This window comes from Neolamprologus brichardi, chromosome 22 (genome assembly GCF_056152115.1).
Source record: "Neolamprologus brichardi isolate AB-2024 chromosome 22, ASM5615211v1, whole genome shotgun sequence".
Lineage (NCBI taxonomy): Eukaryota > Metazoa > Chordata > Actinopteri > Cichliformes > Cichlidae > Neolamprologus > Neolamprologus brichardi.
The window spans coordinates 5,167,607-5,190,753 of NC_142124.1; the positions used below are offsets into that span (position 1 = coordinate 5,167,607).

Below are 23,147 nucleotides of genomic sequence, written 5' to 3' on the forward strand. Positions count from 1 at the left end.
AGAATGAATGGGGCCAAGTATCGTGAGATTTTGAGCCAAAACCTCCTTCCATCAGTGAGAACTTTGAAGATGAAACGAGGCTGGGTCTTCCAACATGACAATGATCCAAAACACACCGCCCGGGCAACAAAGGAGTGGCTCCGTAAGAAGCATTTGAAAGTCCTGGAGTGGCCTAGCCAGTCTCCAGACCTCAACCCCATAGAAAATCTGTGGCGGGAGTTGAAAGTCCGTGTTGCTCGGCGACAGCCCCAAAACATCACTGCTCTTGAGAAGATCTGCATGGAGGAATGGGCCAAAATACCAGCTACTGTGTGTGCAAACCTGGTAAAGACCTATAGTAAACGTTTGACCTCTGTTATTGCCAACAAAGGTTATGTTACAAAGTATTGAGTTGTATTTTTGTTATTGACCAAATACTTATTTTCCACCCTGATTTACGAATAAATTCTTTACAAATCCTACCATGTGAATTCATGGATTTTTTTTTTTCACATTCTGTCTCTCACAGTTGAAGTGTACCTCTGGTGCAAATTCCTGACCTCTGTCATCATTTTAAGTGGGGGAACTTGCACAATCGGTGGCTGACTAAATACTTTTTTGCCCCACTGTATAACTTTGCTCTCGCTGTGCACACAAGGCTGAGCACTATCCCTGCCTCAACTTTGTGAAAACTTGTACTTATGTTTTATTCACACAGAAAGTCACACTTGCTCTCTTAATGCACTGCTTCACTGGTATTTTAGGAACCTTCAAACCAGACGTTTTTACTCAACACCTGTCCTTTGACTGTTTCCTTTTATGGGCTTTTAAAGACAGTTTAAAAGAAGTTACAATTTTTTTTTTTTTTTAAATTTTGTGTGAAGAGGCAAGAAAGAGTTCACACACAAAAATATGTAACCACCAAAACAAATTTAAATTTAACAAATTTAAATGATCAAAAAAGATGAATAGTTCAAAAAAATTGGATAAATGAGTACCACTCTCTGCCCTGAAAAAATGAATGCTGTGCAATACATGGGGCATTTTATTATAGTTGAGCTGGTGGATGTTTCCATGATGGGAATCTCATCCCAAAGGTACTCTGTTGGATTGAGATCTAGTGTCATGTTCACAAAACCGGTCTGAGATGATCTGAGCGTTGTGGCACATTATCCTGCTGGAAGCAGTCAGAAGATGGTTACACTGTTGCCATAAAGGGACTGACAGCACTCAGGTAGGCTGTGCAATTTAAATAATTCTCAGTTAGGACTAAGGGGCCCAAATGTGCCAAGACAATATTTCTAACGTCACCACTGCCATCACCATGGAGGCAACAATGGAGCCATGCTACCATGTTTTTACGCCAAATTGTGGCCTTACCATTCAAACGTCACAGCAGAAATTGAGAGGTGTTGTTTTTTCACTGTTCCGACATCCAGTTATGCGAGTCTGTGTAAAATGCATCAGTTTCCTACTGTTAGCTGACTGCAGCGGCACATGATGTGGTCTTCTGCTCTAATCCAGCTGTACACTACGTTTGACGTGTTACCCCCAAACTGTTATTTGAGTGATTTTCTTCAGAACATCCTTTGGAAACTGTAGAGATGGATGTGTGGGAAAATCAGCCATGAAACAATCAAAATCACTTAAATCACCTTTCTTCTCCAGGATGGCTTTATCATGGACACGCACCTGAATGCAAACAGTCGAACAGGTGTACCTAATGAAGTGGCCGGTGAGCATATTATTAATAGTAATCTAAATAATAGTTTAAATTATATTATTATTATTATTATATTATATAGAAACATCAGTACCTTAAATTATACAATCTCACATTTTAAAAATTTGTTCATTTTACATCCCATACTCTATACTGTCCTCTGTGTCCACTCTCCTTGTCATTGTTTGTTCTAGTATAATGTGATCACTGTTTTTGTCCTTGTCACATGACCTGTAAATAGTGTCTCTTTATGTTTTTACTAACTTGTGTTTAACACCAACCTGCCAGAAGGTCTGCAGATGGAAATTAGCCCAAGGCTATAATCTGGCATATTTACATTTGTTAAAATGTTCATTAATATGTATTGCCCCTCTTTCTAAAAAAAAAATTAAAAAAGAAAAATGAATGGATCATTCTTCTTTTGTTGTTGTTGTTATTGTTTTTTTATATGTGAAATTGTCTAAAATTGGCATAAAAAATAGACACAGCTCTGAGATGAATATAGTCCTGTAAGATGTAGTGAAATACAAAATGTGTACTTAAACTGTTATTGTGATCAGGCATATGAATGAAATGATTCTCCTAAATGTTATTGTATTTCAGAGACTATATACACTCTGCTGAGTGTTTTCTGTTTTCTCCTTCCTTCCTTTTTTTTCAAAGCGTAGTCCCTCGTGTGGCTTTTGGGTTTTAATGTTTACTTGCCTCATTGTCCACTATCTTTTAATAATCTGTAAGTCACTGAAGTTCTTTGTTTTACTGCTGACCTGTTTCATTAATTTCGCCTGTGCTAAATCAACATTGTTTGCACACAATCAGAGGATAAGTTTATTGGCATTCTCTGTCTGCTGGACACCTGCAGGATCATGCTTTTTTCTCTTTATACTTCTTGTCAATAAAAGTTGAGGTTTAAGTTCACCATTTATTGTAATATGTGGCGCTTTCCCCATACTCAGTGTTCCACAGCTTTTTATGTATATCAGTCATGTTACTTAAGCTTGGTTACATTTTCATTTTGATACAAATTCTTTAACTTTCTTTTTTTGTGTGTGTTTTTTATTATTTCTTCAAAGGAGTGAGTTGCAACAGCCACATCTGTGGTCTCAGTTTCTGTCGTGACGTTCTATTACGGGATGACTATTCAAGGCCAAATAGCCCCGTTTCCTGGAAACAGCTGTAACCTCATGACGACATGGAGGCTGCGGTTCAGTTTAATAAATTGCTACTCTAAAATCTGGGCATACATTTAATGCAAATCAGCAAAAATATAAAAAATAAAAAGGCTCCAACATGCATGACAATGCGTGAATCCCTCTGCTGTAACTACACAAAGTCAGCGACTCCATTTGAATAAATGCGATGCCGAAGAAGAAAGCAATCGCTCTAAAGTCTGATTAATTTGTTGGTCATTCAGTGTCTTTGCTTTTGCTGTGTGTGTGTTTGACAAACAGAGAGGCGACGTGAGGGTGGGTTTGTGTGGAAAAAGAGAAGCAGCTATATGAGGAAAGGAAGACAAAGCTAGACACATGACAGTAACACAGAGAGGAAGTCTGCGTGTGATAGACATGATACAAAGAGAACCACTTGAAGTAACTGCGACACAGATAACAGAGCACACATCTCCACTTCTGCCTCTGACCACAACGACTGAAGCTCACCTCAGCTCACCTTAGCTCTGAGAGATCAGTCCAGTAACTGCAGGTAAGGACTCTGAATGTTGTCTGGATTTGTCAGATGAGATTGTTACTTGATATTTCCCACTTATGACCAAAAGTTTGACATGTATTGTGGAGTTTTTACACACTTTGTGTTTTCTTACATCATCCAAATTTTTAAAAAGAAAAAAACAGGTAGGGTTTCCTTATATAATTCCTTAAGAGTTTGAGCTGTATATATTTGACTGAACTTACAATAGGGTGGTGGTTGTGATTGATAGTAGACTAAAAAGGGGTAATAATCTAAATGATAATCTAAAGACTACACTCATAAAGAAAATGATTAAAGATTTGATGCATTAGATGCTACAGGTTTGGTAGGCAGAACACTTTTGAACATTTATCAACACATCCATTCATTTTATTAACCACTAATTCAGTGCAGGGTTGGGGATGTAACCTTCCTCCGCTGTCAATGAGGGAAAGGTGGGGTACTCAGCAGTCTATCACAGGGACAATACAAATACATAAACATTCACACTGACAATCAATTTCTAATTATCAGTTGATCGAATGTATATGTCTTCAGACTGTGGGAGGGTGAAAGAGTACGTGGAAAAAAAGAACAAATACTTCAGAACTACCAACACCACAAACACAGTTAGTGACCCAGATTAGAGGAGGCTGTAAATCAGGTGTGAGCAATTAGTTTCCCCAAGAGGTCAAATGACAAATTGTGGCTGCTGTGGAGGCGTGCTTTAGATAATATGCCAATTTTATAAGCCGTGCAAGAATTACGGTAAATACCGGTGTTTCAAACATAACATGCAGAAACAGCAGCTTGATTTCTAGTTATTACACAATGTTTTTGTGCATGGACAGTACCTTTTATGAAATTTCACCATGACTGTTTTTTGCATACAGGATACTATTAGGGAAGGCTACCACAAAAGACATTTAAGATTATGTCCACATATTGCACATGTGTAATTGTGACCTCTACAAACCACACATTCAGGTTCCCTATATGTTAAATTTAAACATAGAGACACAGGGCAGAGAGTTCCCCTCTTTTTGTTAAAGATATAAGCTGCTCAAAAAATCTGTTGTCTGTTTCTGTGATAATGTCAAAATAATTCAGTACTGTAAATGCATTATTGTATGCATTCACATACATGATCATACTGATGATCACATTTTTGTGTGTGTCAAATAAAAGATGGCATACAATTTCACTTCCTTGTAATTAACATATATTTGAAATGAATTGATTCTACACATTTGATCTATCAGTTACTTCTGTAGCACCTGTGAAAGCGAATAAGGTAACAAGATACCTCAAGGCTACAGTCCCACAAACTGGAACAAATCCTTGTCATAATGAATGCACTGTGGTGGACCACTGGAGGGCTCCACTCACACCCAGTTCTCAGGAAGTGTTGTTGCTGTGTTTTGGAGGGAAAAGAGTTCAGTTGTGTGGTGATAAGTAATAAACGAGCAGTGTCAATCGAGAGCTCTCGTGTCGTCTGTGTTTACCTCCACAGCACAAGCATATTTGTGTGTGTGTTTGTGTGTGTGTGTGTCATTCAGTGAGTCCTCTGCTGAAATAAGTATGAGCACAAGCTCAAAGCCTGACAGTTAATCGCTGCTTTAGTTACCCGATGAATGCATGTGGTCAGCATACTCACCTTTAGCATAACTCTGGTTCTTACCTGTTAGCATGCTTTCTTTGCAGGGGATTGCCAACAGCTACTGTCTTGTTCAAAGCAGCAGTTTTCTGGCTGCTTTGTTTTTTTTTAAATTTTTATTTCTGCAATGAAAAAATAAAAGTAATGTTCACATTTCCACTCCTCATAAACTGAAGGCTGCTTTCTCATTTTCTGCCTCGCTGCAGGCAAATGGAAAGCAGCTGATTGTAACAGCGATTCTGTCTTGAGGATAATTAAAGAGCTCATTGCAGGCAAAAAAAAAAAAAAGTTTGACTTGTGGCTGTAATGTGATTACTGTAATTATTTTTACTACATTATTGTGATACTTTTCAGTATTACAGAAAAAAATTATATTTTTACTTTTTGGTAGTGATGCATTTGCATTAAAGCTCCCCGTTCCTTCTCTTATTGTATTTAAAGCTGTTGGCAGTAGAGAAAAGGTACCAAATTCTGTAGTTTTGTCATGAGGACAAAAGTCTGACTGAGTTTAGTTTCACTGCAATCCATGCTGTACAGCAGGAGTGGACTAACTGACCAAACAAAAGAGTAATGTTTCTGTCCGTGGATCAAAGTTAAAAGCTTTAATAGGTACTTTGTCACACAGCTGTGGGACTGTGCTAACAAAATGAGGGCTTCGCCATCTCTAAAGGCAAATAGAAGGCTCATTAGCTCCTGAAAGCCTAAATGTATTGCACATGCACTCACATGCAAGCTGGAGATCAGCTTCTAGTTCAAAAGACACGGTGCCATGTACAGTGAATCAAAACAAGAATAATGAGCATGACACACAAACAGTCTGTATCCATTAAATGTTAGAAAAGTGATTACAGTTTTTCATATGTTAAATTTGCAAACTTGGGGAGATTTTTGTGTGAATTAGTTCCCATCGATCATTTTATAACCATCTGTAAACCGAATGTGCAGCATTATCTATGTTTTTAACCACTTTCAGAGATGTCCTGATAAGTCGTGTATCTTCTTTGCTGCATTTGCACATTATCTCATCATCTCCCATATCAGAAACATCCTGTCCCAGAGTGATGCTAATAGACTAGTTCATGCATCTATTATTTCTAGAATGCAATCATTTATTATTATCGGGATATCCTAAAAACTCCATAAAAGCTTCAGTTCATCCGATAGAGCTGCTTTAAGACTGCTGGTTTATTTCTCTCAATCAGATGGTCGCGCAAAGCAAACGTAAGGAAACACTTTGTTACAGCAAAGTGAATCTAAAAGGCAAAACAGGATTTTCACACTTCCTGTCAGTGTTTGATCTTATTTTTGCAGTTGTAGAAACACAAAGATTTGATGATTTCAATTCTATTTAAATGTTTTCTACAGTTTATTTACTCTACAGCCTGCCTCTTTGTCTGCGTGCCTCAGACACGTAAAGGAAATGACATTCAGAGCTTCTTTTCATCTCTTTTGTGTTTTGTGAAGTCTGTGGTTGGCTGCTGACTTTCCTGCTGGTAAACCACATCAACTGTGTGTCACCTATGTGTGTAAAAAACAGTCTGAAGTATTTTTTTTAAATTTTCTTTATAATCTGGTCATTGCAGCCATTCACCTTTAAATGTTTTAGCAAGAATGTTAATTTAAAAGAAATATAAGAAGCCTGTTTACGTGCTCTACAGCCATAAAAGGAACCAATCGTGTTGTATTAAGATCACGTGCACCTTTCTGCTGAACAGCTGCAAGCATGTTATCAGATTAGTAGCCAACTTTCAGTTTAACACTTTTACTAATGAAAATGTATAAACAAAATGGTTTTCTGATCAAAAAGGAAATTCTCTGAAAAAGAATGCTACGTGAACAACTGAGCCATTGCGCTTTTTGGTTGTCCTGCAGACCAGCTTTTTTTAACCCACGGTAACCCATATTTCAGACAGCCCAGCCAATTCAAAAACAAGTCTTACACAGTCCTGTCACATTTTAATCGAATAATTTAGCTTCATTAATTCTATTTTTGTTTTTAGGTTTTTTAGTTTAGTCTCAGAAAGTTGATTTTGTTCATCTGGACGTAGCGTCGTCAGTGAGAGGACAGAGTTCACTGAGAGGACTTCATCACTTGCAGCCCACTCACTCTTATCATCATGGCCCTGTCAGGCCACAGCCCACACTTTAGATATTGCTGCATTAGGGGAATTTCTTCAAATCTACCACAAATGTACAGTTGAATTTCAGGGTAAACAGCCTCAGAGCCACTCTGAGCCCACAAAACAAGATTCTGTCCAGGACTGGACAAATGAGCCATTTAATTACTTTAAATTTTTCATGAAAATGTCCAAAAGGATAAAATGTTGAAGTGATTTGTAGACAAAGATAATGGTTATGCAAGAACACTTCTGGTTATCATTTAGTCCTGCAACTAAAGAACAGAAAGAGCGAGTCTGAGCTTTTTTTCACACTTTGTCAGAAACTGAATTAGTGTATTTATTTTTTGAAACCCTCATTTCTTCCTACGAAGATTTCATTACCAGCTGAAAGATAAACAAGTCTAGGCAGGGATGTAAAATGCGGTTTATCTGGTTTACAGTGATATTCAAACACAAGGAAGGGTTTTTACTGTGTTTTTTGTTTTTATCTGTGGTTGAAGTAGTCTGTGCACTCACTGCAGTGCCATGCTCATTTCCCCTTGCAGCAGCTTCGCTTCTCTAAACAGCAGAAAGCATGTTTGTGCTCGACAGCTGGGCTCTTTTTCTTTAAAGCTCAACAGTATTCGCTTGCAGTGGTAAGATCACTTTTTCATTTATGACCTCTTGAAACACATTTTATCAAGTAAGGTTTTGTTAATCGTGTGCTGCACTTCATAGCTTTGTGCTGTGGCCACCACAGTTGTTGATTGTTTTGTCGGCACTTTCACTATAGCTGAGCTAAATCAAACTTCTCTAAACTGACTCGAGTCTTTGAGGGTTGCATGCATTTATTCTGAAAGAAACTTGGTCTCCTTATTAGAATCATAATAATTTTGATTTTAGACTTTTTTGGCCCTTTAAACTCTCATGATCAGACCTTTGTCCTAGAGTGACGGCTAAACATGTGCATTGAGTGTTTTGAAAAATGTAAATCTGTAACTCTTCTGAAAATTGTGCCAGGAGCAACATCCTATAACCACTGTTAAAGATAATATTAATAATGACACATTTCTAACGTTTAAATGACAAAACTGTACGCAGTAAGTAGGGATGCACCGATATGGATACCGGGGCCGATACTGTAAAATGTGTGTGTACTCATACTCGTAAAAGTTAACCGATACCAACTTATTTCATTAATCAGAGGGTGGCTTGTCATTTCTGTTGTAGTTTTTTAGATTGGCCACTAGGGGGACATCCCGCCCTAAACAGGCACAGGGTTAGGCGAGTCAGACTGGCAGCTCCAGATAAAAAAGAGAAACTGGAGTCTGCTTTAGCTAGGCTAAACAAAATGTCAGCAGTATGGACCGGAACAGCCAACTTTAACTCAGGTTTTGGAAAAGCGAAGAAAAATATCAAGAGAAAATCCACGGGCAGTTAAAATAACAGAGGCTCGACTCATTTTATCGCTCTAGATGACCAGCCAATGCCAGTCGTGGAAAATCAGGGAGATAATGGTGCCAAAACTTTCTGAAGAGGTAAAGACAAGCAATGTGTGCGCAATGTCAGTCCTTGGTTTAACGGCACAGTGGACTGATGATCCACGGGCAGATGGGGAGTTTGTTCGTCAATGCCAAATACTTTCGTTATTTTGTTTGTTTGTTTACAATATGGACACTCTGCAACAATTTAAAAGTTTATTTTATTCTCAAACCTAATTTGTATTTATTTTATTCCAAACAGAAGTGTTTATTTATTATTCTGAAAGCTCGAGACAGTGCCAATAGTTCAGTGATATTTTGTTAAATTACAATGTGGAGACTCTGCAATAATTTAACAGAAGTGCTTATTTTTCACTTGAAATTTTTTTGTGGTCATTTTTATTAAGATTTTATTTTTTATCAGCAGAGAATAAAATAAAACCTGTCTTCCAATTCATTGTATTTGTGTGTGTGTGTGTGTGTGGTAGAAGTATCGTTTTTTGTACTTGGTATCGGCAAGTGCTCAGATCCAAGTATCGGTATCGTATCGGTTTGAAAAAATTGGTATCGTTGCATCCCTAGCAGTAAGGTGTCTGGAGATCTCAAAGTATATAAAGACTCTTCACACACCCCAAAAGCCACTTGGTAGCATTTCGGCAGTTTTCTGAGCAGGTCAGGGGATTTTTTTCCACTTGCACGGGAGGTTTGTGGAAAGTGTTTGAAGTGCCTGAAATATTTTTAGCATGTAAGCAACATAGTTAGCAACACTGCACTGCATTAGTGCACATATAGAGAAGTCTCTAAAATATTAGTTGACCAAGAATTTTCAGGAAGGAAATAAGACATGCTTCTGAAACATTTCACCTACATGTGAATAATGGAGAAGTGTAAACACGACTGTGCAGATAATCCGCCCGTATGTTATGCGACGAAAGAAACCGACTGGCTGTTTTCCAGTGTTTAAAATACCCACACCTGTGTAATATAACAGTTTCTGATGAATGCTGGGTATTAAAAAGTGTCCATATGTCCATATCTGATATTTGATAGGTGTTTGTTTAACTTGTGCATCATGCATCGTATAACTTAAGACTGTCATGCCACAAAATCTACCTATGAGACTAATGAATGTATATTTGTCTACTTAAAGTGGTCTTATTCTGCTTTTCATTATTTTCTGTCTTATACCGTTATAATCATGCAAGCTCAACTTTAATAAGACTTCAAATACAGTTGTCTCTGTATATACACAAGTAACCTGTGTCACGATAAGCAGTGTTGAGAGGACTGTAAAGCGAGACAAGCACACAGCCAAAAAGCCAAAAACCTTTATTTTGTTAAAGGGAAACACGGGCATCCATATAACACACAGGAGCTAAACGAATAGTTTGGAAAAACTCAGGAGCCAACCAGAGCAGAGCCTTAGTGTGTTCCAGAAAGAGAGTTTACTTCAACTCTGAGTCAGTTACGGCGTTACACTCTGTGAACTTCCTTCCTTCCTGCTGCTCCTGCCGCTGTCAAAGTTCAGAGCGAGGTGAATTATTCTGCAGAAATTGATCCTGATATCCCAGTAAAATGTGGGTTTGTTCCACTGACAACTTCATGGTTAATAAAAATAGTAAGTGTGGGAACAATGATTACATCACAGATTTATCCTCAGCTCAGAGTTAAATCTTCAGACTATCGGACAGTTTCCTCGCAGTGGAACTGAAAACTCAGAGTTGCTGATTAAACTCGGATTGTTCAGTCTGCTTCCTGGAATACGGACTAAAAAAGACAGGAGTGAAAACGGGACAGACAGTCACAGAAATAAACTGAAAACAAGAGAAAAAACAAAACCAACAACCAAAGTAAAACAGGAAGTGAACAGACAAGCAAACAGGCAATACTAAAAAAAAGGAAGACAGTAAAACAGAAAAAGGAATATTAAACATTTAAAACCATCTATAGGAGAACAGGATTATAAAGTATAAAGACAGAGCTGAAAAAAAGTGGAAGGACAAAATATATAGATATACACACATAAGCAGCACGGTGAGCTCATGATTAGCACTGTTGCCTCACAGCAAAAATGTCCTGGGTTTAAATCCACCATCTGCATCATTGCATGTTCTCTTTGTGTCTGCGTGGGTACTCTCAGGTACTCCAGCTTGGGGTTAGGTTAATTGGTTATTCTATATTTCCTATAGGTATGAATATGATGTATAAAACAGGGCTCCAAAACTAAAAAACAAACTAAAACTCGGGGGTCTGCAGAGCCATGTGAAACCATGGACCTGCTCTAAACACGTTTCCTGCTCTTTAGTCTTTAGGATGTCAGCGAGGTCATATGGTGATCTCATGCCTAACTGTATACAGATAGGCTCCGTCAATCAGAAAAAAGTTGGCTTATAGGTGGAGTCTGTGAATCTATATTTGTTTTTTAATATAGACTCTTGTGTTTTCTTCCCGTCTTTCGGTTGAATTACACAATAAGTAACATGCCTGACATTTTGGCCCTTTTCTGTTTTCTCTTTTCCAGCCACACAATGTTTCCAAATACGTCTCTGCCCACCAACACACTCAAGTCTTCTAAGGATGACCAGGCGGTGGACATTGATGCCATCATGGACAATGTCAGCATCATCCTGTACACACTGACTGTCGTACTCGGCATCACAGGGAACTCTGTGGTGATCTGGGTGGCTGGATTCAAACTTAAGGTAGATATGGATTGTGTCATATATTTGAAATATTTTAATATTTACAGTTTAATATTTTACAACTCCCTATAAGACTACAGGTTTTCACTGCAGGTAACATGTATGTGTAACATTGCACGTTACAAATAAAGGTGTGATTTATTGATTGATTGATAATAGTAACATTTGGGTAATAACATATTGGGATAGAAGACGGCACAGATATGTGACTTTGGCTACGTTCACACTGCAGGCGAAAGCGCATCAAATCCGATTTTTTTGACCCTATGCGACCCATATCCGATCATGGTGTGACAGTGTGAACGGCGCAAATCCGATATTTTCAAATCCGATCTGGGTCACTTTCGTATGTGGTACTGAATCCGATACATATCTGATGTTTCAGAAAGCGACTGCTGTTTGATGGTCATGTCGCATTAAATCCGTCTTTTACGTCACTGACACAAGACAGACGCCAATTATCAGCGCCGGAGAAGACATCGCTAACGCTTCCTGGCCATCCAGTGTAGATGTCAGTGAAACTGTTGGGAAGACAACGTGAACATTTTATTTGTACTGCATAATCTGCAGATTCTGACAGAAATCTGCAACTATCCTTTGAAGCACCGCTCCTCTAAAATTCAATTCAATTCAATTCAATTTTATTTATATAGCGCCAAATCACAACAAAAGTCGCCTCAAGGCGCTTTATAGATACAGAGAAAAACCCAACAATCATATGACCCCCTATGAGCAAGCACTTTGGCGACAGTGGGAAGGAAAAACTCCCTTTTAACAGGAAGAAACCTCCAGCAGAACCAGGCTCAGGGAGGGGCGGGGCCATCTGCTGCGACCGGTTGGGGTGAGAGAAGGAAGACAGGATAAAGACATGCTGTGGAAGAGAGACAGAGGTTAATAACAGATATGATTCAATGCAGAGAGGTCTGTTAATACATAGTGAGTGAGAAAGGTGACTGGAAAGGAAAAACTCAATGCATCATGGGAATCCCCCGGCAGCCTACGTCTATTGCAGCATAACTAAGGGAGGATTCAGGGTCACCTGGTCCAGCTCTAACTATATGCTTTAGCAAAAAGGAAAGTTTGAAGCCTAATCTTAAAAGTAGAGATAGTGTCTGTCTCCCGAAAACAGCAATAAGGATCATTATTAGGTTATTTACATTATTATGTAAATAACAAAATAACTTAAAGCAAAAATTGGGAAACGTAAAGTCCGAAGTCTTTATATTAAGGGCCATCTGTCAAACAATACTGTTGCTCTGGGTCTAAACAGAGCGCGTTGTGTGTGACGTCTTCTTTTGCGCATGCGGCCGCTTTGAGCGTTCACACTAGAGCGCGTTTGCTGTCGCATTTTATTTGTAGTGTGAACGAGCAGACAAAAAAATCAGATTTGATCAAAAAATCGGAATTGAGCATCAAGACCTGCAGTGTGAACGTAGCCATAGTCAGTGTCAGTGTCACAGCACCAACACAGGAAACCCAAAGCAACTTAAAATAAAAGAAAAAAACAACAACAATTTGTCTCCTGTTTGTAACTTTTGCAGGGAGCTGTAACCGGGATAATTCACTTGAGTATAGGGGCTCTTTTCTTTGTTACATAAGATTCACACTCATATAAACACTAGCTGTTTTTGCTAATGCTAAAACTTTGTAAGATGGTTTAAAATATGAGGTTAATCATGAAAAGTGACACAAATTAAAAATGCAATTCTAGTCAACATTTTATCTCACGCAATCCTTTTTATAAGTAAACCTTCAAAATAGGCAAAACTCACGCAGCATATAAGGAAATCAACTTAAGTCCTAAAAAGCTTACGTCCAAGTGTGTCCTAGCTAAAGAAATAAGAGTTTGGCAAAGGGTTAACAAGAGAAGTAATGATCAGTGAGCAGAAGCTTGGCTCTGTGAAGAGAAAGAGCAATAATAATGTCATGTCTTGTCTTGTCTTGAGAGTGTCGATGGAGAAGTACAGAGACAGTCAGAAGTAGTTGTTCTGTGTCTTTGTGGATTTAGACAAAGCATATGATAGGTTCCATGAGAGGAACTGTGATACTGTATGAGGAAGTCAGGAATGGTAGAGAAGTATGTGAGGGTGGTGCAGGACATGACGGCATGAGGACAGTGAGATGGTGGTAGGATGTGTGATAAGAGTTACAGATGGGTTGAAGGCATCAGGAATCTGAGCCCTTTTTGTTTGAAGTACTGCTGGACAGGCTGAAAGATGAGGCCAGGCAAGAGTCTCTGTGGACTGTGATGTTTGCAAATAACATTGTGATCATAGTGAGAGCAAGTGAGCCTGGAGAGGTGGAGGTATGCAGTAAAATCAAGACCAAATACATGTGTGTGAAACTGATGGACATGCAGCGAGTCGAGATATTTGAACTCATCTGCCTTCACTACCTGTGTTCAACTATCCAAACTAACAAGAAAAAACAGAGAAGAAGAAAGTAGCAAGACTGAAAGAGATTTACAAGAGGTTTAGTGAGACATGCTATGATTAATGCTTTGAATACAGTGACATTAACGGAAAGACAGGAGGCTGAGTGAAGAGCTGAAGATGCCAGGATTTTTATTGGGAGTGATCATATGGTAAATGGCCTGTATTTATATAGCGCTTTACACATCCAGTCATCCACCCATTCACACACAGGTGATGGCAGCTACATTGCACCCTGGGGCGCACTGACAAAGGCGAGGCTGCTGAACACTGGCGCCACGGGGCCGGGCGCCACCAGGCCCTCTGACCACCACCAGTAGGCAACGGGTGAAGTGTCTTGACCAAGGACACAACGACCGAGACTGTCCAAGCCGGGGCTCGAACCGGCAACCTTCCGATTACAAGGCGAACTCCCAACTCTTGAGCCACGATCGCCCCCACGATCTGAATGAACAAGATTAAAAATTAGTACATCAGAAAAACAGCTGGGGCTGAGCAGTTTGGAGGCAAATGGGGGAAATATGAGGAAAAGAGGAAACCCACCAAGGAGGCGAATCATTGTGGTGAATCCTAAAGGAATCCGTGAATCTGTAAGAAGAAGAAATTATGAGGAATTACTCACAACACATTATGCCTGACTGGGGATTTGTTGCTTGTAAAAGTGGATAGTGTGGCTAAATTTATATAATGTTTAACTAACAGCTTTGAATGTGGTCAGTCCACTGAGTAGTCAGTTATTATTGTTGCAAACATATCAATCCCCTCTAAATGACCCAATAGGACATGGTTAACACTTTTCTCAAGGTACTTACTTTACCCTGCAGGACAGCACTAGTAATGGGTGGTTACCAGGTTTAAGGCCAAACTGTTTCCAGGTAAAAACAGCAGATGAGGGCGCCTACTAGTGATGCACAAATGATAATGGCAATTCAGTGCCATCAAAATCAGGTTACATGCTTCATTGAAATAATGGCTTTGATTTTCTTTATGTTCCTGTTATCATTGTTGTTTTATTTTCTTCTTCACCCACAGCCAAAGGTCACCAACGTGTGGCTGGTGAATCTGGCGATAGCAGACCTGATCTTCTGCTTCACACGAGTTTTCTCTCTCACTAAGAAGCTCTTCTTCGACCACTGGCCTTTTGGTCTCTTCGTCTGCAAGTTCAACGGCTTCTTCAAATACGCCAACATGTTCTGCTCTGTCTTCCTGCTGGCTGTGATCAGTCTGGATCGAGTGCTCTGCATCTGGCAGCCCGTCTTCACAAAGCGTCGACGCACCATGTGGGTAGCGAGGATGGTGGCGGTCTGCGTCTGGATCGCAGCGATCCTCTTAAGCATTCCCTACTTCATCCATCGCCAAGTCTACCTGGGCAAGAATAACCTGAGTAAGTGCTCTGTGGATCCGAAGGAGAAGGCAGAGGGGTACAACAGCACCAAAGCTGCTCTCTACTCCATCCGCTTCCTGTGCGGCTTCATATTTCCCTTCATGGTGATTCTCGTCTGTTATATCTTGGCCGCTGTAGGAATCAGACGCACCCGCCTGTCAGGGAAATCCCGCCCCCTGCGTATACTAGCAAGTTTGGTCATTGCCTTCTTCCTGTGTTGGGCACCTTACCACTGCCTCTTACTGGTGAAGATGGTGGACAATAAAAATGCAGTGGTGAAAATCTGGTACCCTTTAGCAAAGGGTGTTGCCTACTTTAACAGCTGTGTGAACCCATTGTTGTACTTCTGCATGGGGCTAGATGTGAGGGGGCGATTCAGGCAGAGTCTGATGGGTGTTTACAAAAGAGCTCTGGCAGACGATGTTGATGGACAGACAACTCACTCCAACGATCGCTCTTTGGATGAAACCTCGGTGTCAAAGCACAGCACTCTCATAGCGGCGGGATCAGGTCTGACAGCAACGGGTGTGGCTAAAGTTTAAGTTTCCCCTCTATTGATCCTGAAGCTAGTAGAAGAAGTACAGTGGTAATGAAATAAATAGAGCGTCTTCACCTATGATTGGATTGATCCAGAGTGGCTCAAGTGTTCGTGTCCACCTTAACCTGGATTAGCTGGGTTGATGATAAGGACAAAATGAGTATATTAGATAAATCATCAAACTGACACCCCTCCATGATATCAAAGTACTACATGATTGTGGTATTACTATCCACACCAACCTAGGGACTAAAGAACCAGATTTAAACAGCTAAGTTCATGTGGATAAAATAATTCAAGAAAACAAAGAAAAATATATGTTTAGATTAGACAAGAGGGCAGCATACTAATAATCGGCTAATGCTAACAAGCTCAAGCTTGTTAGCATTAGCATTAGCTAGGGTCACACACTGACACAGAAGCCTGTCAGACAATGCTCAATGACATACAGTCGTCTTGGACAGCCTGCTTGTACAGTTACTGCGCAGTTTTATTTTTCATGTTTCTTTTGTTTTTTAAATGACAACAAAGAGAAAATAGTCTACTGTTGTTTACTGATATGGAATTTTTATGTTAATAACTGCAACTTTTTGTAACTAAAGCAATAATTAGCATCCAACCACCAAACAAAGGGTTATTTATTTATTTTATCCATTGATTAATATCAGTAAAGTGTGAAAGTAAGATGTGAAGGATAGCGATCTAAATTATGCCAAGTAGTAGAAAGCAGTCTAATGCAGTCCACTCCTCTTTTGGTCTTTAGGTTTTTCTACAAGCATATAAGCATAATCGTTCATCTGTACCTATACGGTTTTGAGCAGGACTTATTTGACTCCAGATGAAAAGTGTACTTAAAAAAATAAAGATGGTCACTTTCTACTTGATTTCTGCATAGTGGGCAAAAAATATTAAAACAACTAATGTTGTAATTCAAGTACTGGGACACTCTTTCTTTCACATTTTCCTTCTCAAACCGGATTTTATTTCCTGGTGGTGCATTTGAAAAATTCCACAATGTGAGCAAGTCATTTTTGAAAATATTTATTTTTAAGAAAAAGCTATTGTGTTGTAGATATATTGCAAAGCTGTTTTACATTTTATGTTGTTCAAAGTGGTTAGCACTGTGGTCTCACTCACAGGCCAGTGTGGAGTTTGCTTGTTTTTCCTGTGTTTGTGTGGGTTCTCTGGGTACTCTCGGTTCCTCCCGCAGTCCGCAGACATGCAGATAGTGGTGTTAGGTTAACTGGTGTCTCTATATCGCCCATAGATGTGAGTGTGTCAGTAGAGCCCTGGATGTCACATTTTTGAGTTGTGTTTTTGGACATGTAATTGAAGCCACAGAAGAAAAGTGGAACTGTGATGAAGCAGAGGGAAGTGAGACTATTAGAAGAAAAGCCAGTAATAGCTTTAGACTCTGTCTTGTGTATAGAGGTCATTCTGAAGGTTAGATGAATGGAAACTGTGCAGTGCACCAAGCTGCATCGTGTGGTTTTTGTTTTTGTTTTTTACCATGAGAAATGCGTCAAAAGTATTTCATCCATCCTGTGTGTATCTTACTTAAGAGGGAGAGTGGGCTGAGACTTTTATGGCAGTCAAATATTATGAACATGGAATCTGGTTAATATCAATCCATGGCAACCAGCTTGTAAAACACAGCACCAGAGTATTTACTCAGCTGCTTGCACATCACTACCTCTGTTTACAATAAAACTGTTTATCTGAAACCTGCTGTTCCTTTTGTTATTAACATTTCTGCCATAAAAATATCATTAAAGCTAAACATCAGAGTAGCCGCAATGATGTGCATGAGGGATTATATTGATAAAGGTTAATTTTGAAGTGTCATTGTGTGAAGGTCTGCAATATGTCTGTGCTTTAAGAAACACGGTGTTCATTAAAAACTGAAAAAATAAAATTGCTTTTGTGTTTTATGTTTACAATAAAAAGCTCAACTACTAATTGAAATCCTTCTGACATTCAGTGTAAATCACACAGGACGTAAACATGTTCAAGTTGTATTATATGGACGGAGATGTTTCTCTTTGACATAGAGCACCGGAGTTTGCTTCCTTTTACAGATTTGCCACTGAATTTTCACAACCATAACCTTAACCATACTGAAGCTCACATGCACAGACAATAACACTGACATTCAGCTTCTAAACTATATTTTATACCTTTTTGTGGAGATGAACAACATCAGTGTTCTTGTCTGGGGATATGTAGGTTAAGACCAAGGTTATTATCGTTAACGAGAAATAACGAAAACTACAAGTGAAAAAACATTTTCGTTAACGGAAATAAAAATAAAAACAAAAAAAAGGAAAACTAACTAAAACTGGAATGAGTGTTCACAAAACTAACTAAAATTAACTGAATTTATAGCAAAAATGTGTTTAGTTTTCATTGATGTGTGCGTGTCATACAATAGTCAAGGGTGAAAATTAAGTTTAGTTTCCAGCAGGTGGCAGTACGTTAGTCGAGTCGTCTGTGTCGCTGCTCCGTCCACGCGCAGAATCATGTCAGGAAAAGTCGGAAGAAAGCGCCAGAGTCCAATTTGGGATTACTTTGAATATGACTGTGTTTTGGATAAAGCAAGTGTCTTGTAGTGGAAAGAGACAAATTATGAGAGACATTTCTAAAGGGAAAAAAATCCCACAAACCGTAAAGTGCACTTGAAAAGCTCACACAAGAAGGCTAACCTAGCTTACCTTGAGAAGGTAAGGGAGCACACTCAACCCTCATCCCCAGAAACAGAAGCTAACCCCAGGCAAGGCAGCGTGATGCATCCCGAGACAACAGGATGGGGATATCTACACAACTGTGTGAGTCAATTACCTTCAAAAAGTTTATCAATTCACTTGAACCAAAATTACGAACACCCGGTGCTGCGAGAGTTAATAGTCTCATTGGGGCCAAGATATACATTTTATAGTTGCCTGGTATCAATGGTTGTTCATCTGCCTTTATTTATTTATTTATTTAAAGAACCCATAGGTGGGAATGTGAGTTGTCTGTCTCTGCGTGTTAGCCCTGCGACAGACAGGCGACCTGTCCAGGGTGCAGTATGGTAGCTGGAATAGCAACATACCCAAGGATGAGCAGAATGACTGATATGATGAAACTGGGATTTTTGTTACACTTAATTATTGCAAACACAACTAAAACTATAACTGAAACTAATCAAAACTAAACTGAAACTAAGGATTTTCAAAAAAATAAAAACTAAACTAAACTAGCAAACAATTGGTAAAAACTAATTAAAACTGATATAAAATTGAAAATCTGAAGTCAAAACTAAATAAAAATAAAAACTAATGAAAATTGCAAAACTATTAAAACCCTGGTTAAGACATAAATTACAATGATGTAAGATTAAGACTGACATCATCACATGACCTGGTTCTTTGGCTTTTGCCATCATGAAGAGAAGCTGGGGGTTATCAGACTCTTCTACTGCGTTGAACTGCCAGTTATGAATTCTGGAGGGCAGTACAATGTAAAAACATTTATTTGGCCCTTTGTCAGTTACATTTCTTAAAGAACAAATAACTACTCAAACTGAACAAAAGTGGCACTTTTTATTTTGCTTCAAATAAATCTCTAAATGAGCAACTTGACTTTCTGTCTTGAAAAATTGAAATGGAGCTAAGCTCTAGATTCCCACTGGCCTCGTTGTGGTGTGGCTCAGCCCTAAACAAGTTGGCTAAATCAAAACGAAACTATGTATCGACAAGTATCTTGCCTTTAAACAGAAAGCTATAATATGTGAAATGAAACGGGGGAAAAAAGCAAAGAGGATGTGATCTGATTATTTCTGCGAAACCACTGTTCAGAAGAAGCTTTCAGAAGAAGAGGAAGCTGTTATTTAGAAGAACATTATTACAGACACTGTCCTCATTTTGGATATTTCTTGTCTGCTACTTTCACAGAATCAGACTTTAAAGAATTTGAAGCCATATGTCACAGTGGCTGGTGTCCCCTTCTTAGATATAATGCATGCGTCATGGTTCTGGGTCGTGCGACCCAGTGTTTTGAGTTTTAGTCTATTTTGATGTTTATTGTTTGTTTAGGTTCGTTAAGTTATTCTAGCTCATTTGTAATTATATAACCCTTGTTTTAAGTCTCCCTTGCCCTTCATGTGTTTATGTCTGTGTGTCTTATGTTGCTAAGTTCATGTTGTCGTGTCTGTCATCTCCCCCTGTACTCAGTCTCCCTGGTTCGTGCGTCTACCTGTCATGAGTCATGTCTGCGTGGTTATGTTTAGTTCATGTCTAATCTCCATGTTTCCTGTTTTACTTTGAAAGTCTGTATTCAATGTCAGTGTATTTAGTTTCACTTCTCCTGTCCTGTCTTTAGGTTCATGTGTGTCAGCTGTGATCCCATGTGTGGCCACTTCCCCTGATCATCCCTCATGTGTATTTAGTCTCTGGTCGTGTCCAAATTCATGGGCTGCTTCCTCCTGAGGCCGCATTTGTAGACCGATTACGTCACAGCGACGCGCCGAAGGCTGTCCAAATTCGTAGACTCCTCCGAATGCAGCCGACAAATGCGTCCTCCTTTTCCCCGAATTTGAAGGATGGGTCGGGTGTGTCCTTCGTGGCCCACCATATCCCAGAATTCATAGCGCGGCCCAGCCAAACTCCAGTTTCCAACAATGGGGGCCTCTACTAAGTTTTAAAATTACTCTTACTAATCTTTCTGGGACACAAAATAAACTTTTAACATATTTTCAGGCGAGAAAGTAGCTGTGTAAACATCAAATATCTGCTTGGTTTATCAAGATATCGCATATTTGCAAAAGTGCCTCGACGTTTTCAGAGACGTCTGCTACCCACCAGCTCGATAGATAGCTGGGAGCTCGAGGGTCACTGATGCGGCCGAGAACGGCACAACTCCCGGCACATCATTTTCAGATCACCGCGGACTTTCGCTACTCGGGTTAAACGTGATATATAAGTCACTTAGACAACCTAAAAATGTTATTGTTGGGCTTTTTTCAGTGTTTTGTTTGTTCGTGAGTAAATCGGTTTGGCTGAGATTAAAGTTATTTGATTAGATTAGATAAAATAAAACTTTATTAATCCCCGGGTGGGTTCCTCCTTGCTTTTTACACAGCTGACTAAACGTCAAACAGAAAACTGATTAAACAGAAGTGTGAGACAGTCGAGAATTTACGCCAGTGTCCTGTTATATTTTAGATAGCAAGGAGCAGACGGCCGAGTTTATTAAACTCCACCGAGACAGCGGTGACGCTAATCAGAAGGCTAGACCGTCCAATTTCACGGCCGTTTACTTCCGGCCTACCCGACCTTCTGAGGACCCGGCCCACGTAGACCGCGAAGGCCGGGTCCTCAGGAGGATGCAGCCCATGAATTTGGACACGACCTCTGTGTTTCGTGCAGTCTGTGTCGCATCGTTTGTGTTCTCACCTCCATCTTTTCACCGTCAGTCTTTGCAGTTATTCTCTGAGTCTTCTTAGTTTGTCACAGCACTAGTTTTCCCAGTTTAGTTATAGTCTAGTTTAGTCACGCTATCCCTGCTGTGTTTGTACACTTTGTCTTCAGCCATAATAAAGGCTCGCTTTCTGTTAAGTTCACTCCCGTCTACTCACTTGTGTACACACCTGGGTCCATCACACACACCATCACACGGCCTGTCTCCACAGACCGTGACAGCATGTGCACATACTGCCACCTGTATGTGAAGTAGTGGATTACAGTTTCTGTAGTTTACACATAAAAACAGTCAAAGATTTTATGTGTAACTAAAAGTAAAATGTGAATGTGTTTGGAGTAGCTCTGACTTGGTAACAATAGCCAAACCAAAATTTTCATATTGATGCCAATACTATTATTTGGCGTGAAGGCTGTCACATAAATTGGTTCAAATGTGAAGGAGGGAGGAGGAAAATGTTCTACTTCTACTCGTAACAAATCCTTTAACATATTTTAAATTTTTGTGAATGAGGTAATGTTTGCTGGTTGGATGTTGTTTTGAAAGTACCTGGAGTTGGGTGAACATCAGCACCTTTAACTAATATTATTTTACTATTATGTTTGAGTCATAAAGTGTTATAAATACAGGAAATATCCAGATCCAATTTTAAAGCTAAAAATAACATTTAAAGTAAGTTAAAAATCAAATCAGTTTCATACTCACTCCAAACGCCATGCACAGTAGCAAGGCGACAGCTGTTGTGATTTGGCACAACAGAAATAAACTGAATTGAACTGATTTATTTTATTGCGTTAAAAAAAGATTTTCAGAGCTTAATTTTCATTTGTTCAAAAGGATTTTTTTCTATAATACTGACACATTGTGGCACCATTTGCACAATCATGGTACACCATGATTACATTTGTAGTTTATTATTAACAGGAACACAGTGGAAAGTATATTATTGGGATCATTTAAATGAGTGGTGGAAACCACTTCTTCTTCTACCTGTCAGTAAAAAGTCATCACGGTTCGTGTGTGCTCACTCACTCAGCTGATAATAATGGCTGATCACAGACGGCCAAGACACAGTTTATGACACATGTGGCAAGACCACAAACCTTGTCACACACAAACAAAAGTAAATCATAACACAGAACATGATGATGAGTTTGATGATGAGATAGCGAGGCAAACTGAAGAGAGGGATAAACTGAGAGGGATAGGCGCTGCTGAGGGAAGAGAAATGTCACTCGTGGAGTCCTTTGGTGCTGCAGGCACTATCGCCTCACAATTCAGTTGGTCAATATTTAGTCAGGTAATGTTGTAGAGCATTTAAAGTGGATTATATAGAATAGGTTTCATTAAATTATACAGTATATCTGCAGTGAAGGTTAGCCTTTCAAAAATAAAAATACAACTTAAGAATATTTTATATATAACATAGGCTACGTTCACAAATCCGATTTTTTTTTTGACCCTATGCGACCCATATCTGATCATGGTGTGACAGTGTGAACGGCACAAATCCGATATTTTCAAATCCGATCTGGGTCACTTTCGTATGTGGTACTGAATCCGATACATATCCGATGTTTTAGAAAGCGACTGCTGTTTGATGGTCAAGTCGCATTAAATCTGTCTTTTACGTCACCGACACAAGACAGACGCCAATTATCAGCTCCGGAGAAGACATCGCGAACGCTTCCTGGCCATCCCGTGTAGATGTCAGTGAAACTGTTGGGAAGACAATGTTGGAGAAACGTGAACATTTTATTTGTACTGTATAATCTGCAGATTCTGACAGAAATCTGCAACTATCCTTTGAAGCAGCGCTCCTCTAAAACAGCAATAAGGATCATTATTAGGTTATTTATATTATTAAGTAAATAACAAAATAACTTAAAGCAAAAATTGGGAAACGTAAAGTCCGAAGTCTTTATATTAAGGGCCATCAGTCAAACAATACTGTTGCTCTGGGTCTAAACAGAGCGCGTTGTGTGTGAAGTCTTCTTTTGCGCATGCGG

At 39.3% G+C, this 23,147-nt stretch overlaps 1 protein-coding gene across 3 annotated transcripts in view; it reads left to right on the top strand.

Moving 5' to 3' along the window:
• Positions 1-17,562, top strand: part of LOC102781013 (N-formyl peptide receptor 1-like) — a 76,462-nt gene extending 58,900 nt beyond the window's left edge. The window contains exons 1-3 of one of the 3 annotated variants that reach the window (XM_006804219.2): positions 3,268-3,403; positions 11,147-11,327; positions 14,792-17,562. In XM_006804219.2, the coding sequence (XP_006804282.2) occupies positions 11,154-11,327; positions 14,792-15,685 (1,068 nt within the window). In that variant the 5' untranslated portion in view covers positions 3,268-3,403; positions 11,147-11,153 and the 3' untranslated portion in view covers positions 15,686-17,562. Of the gene's footprint in view, positions 1-3,267; positions 3,404-7,690; positions 7,801-11,146; positions 11,328-14,791 lie in introns of those variants that run through there. The other 2 variants (XM_035913588.2, XM_087835404.1) reach the window with 2 other exon arrangements.
• The last annotated feature ends 5,585 nt before the right edge of the window (positions 17,563-23,147 follow it).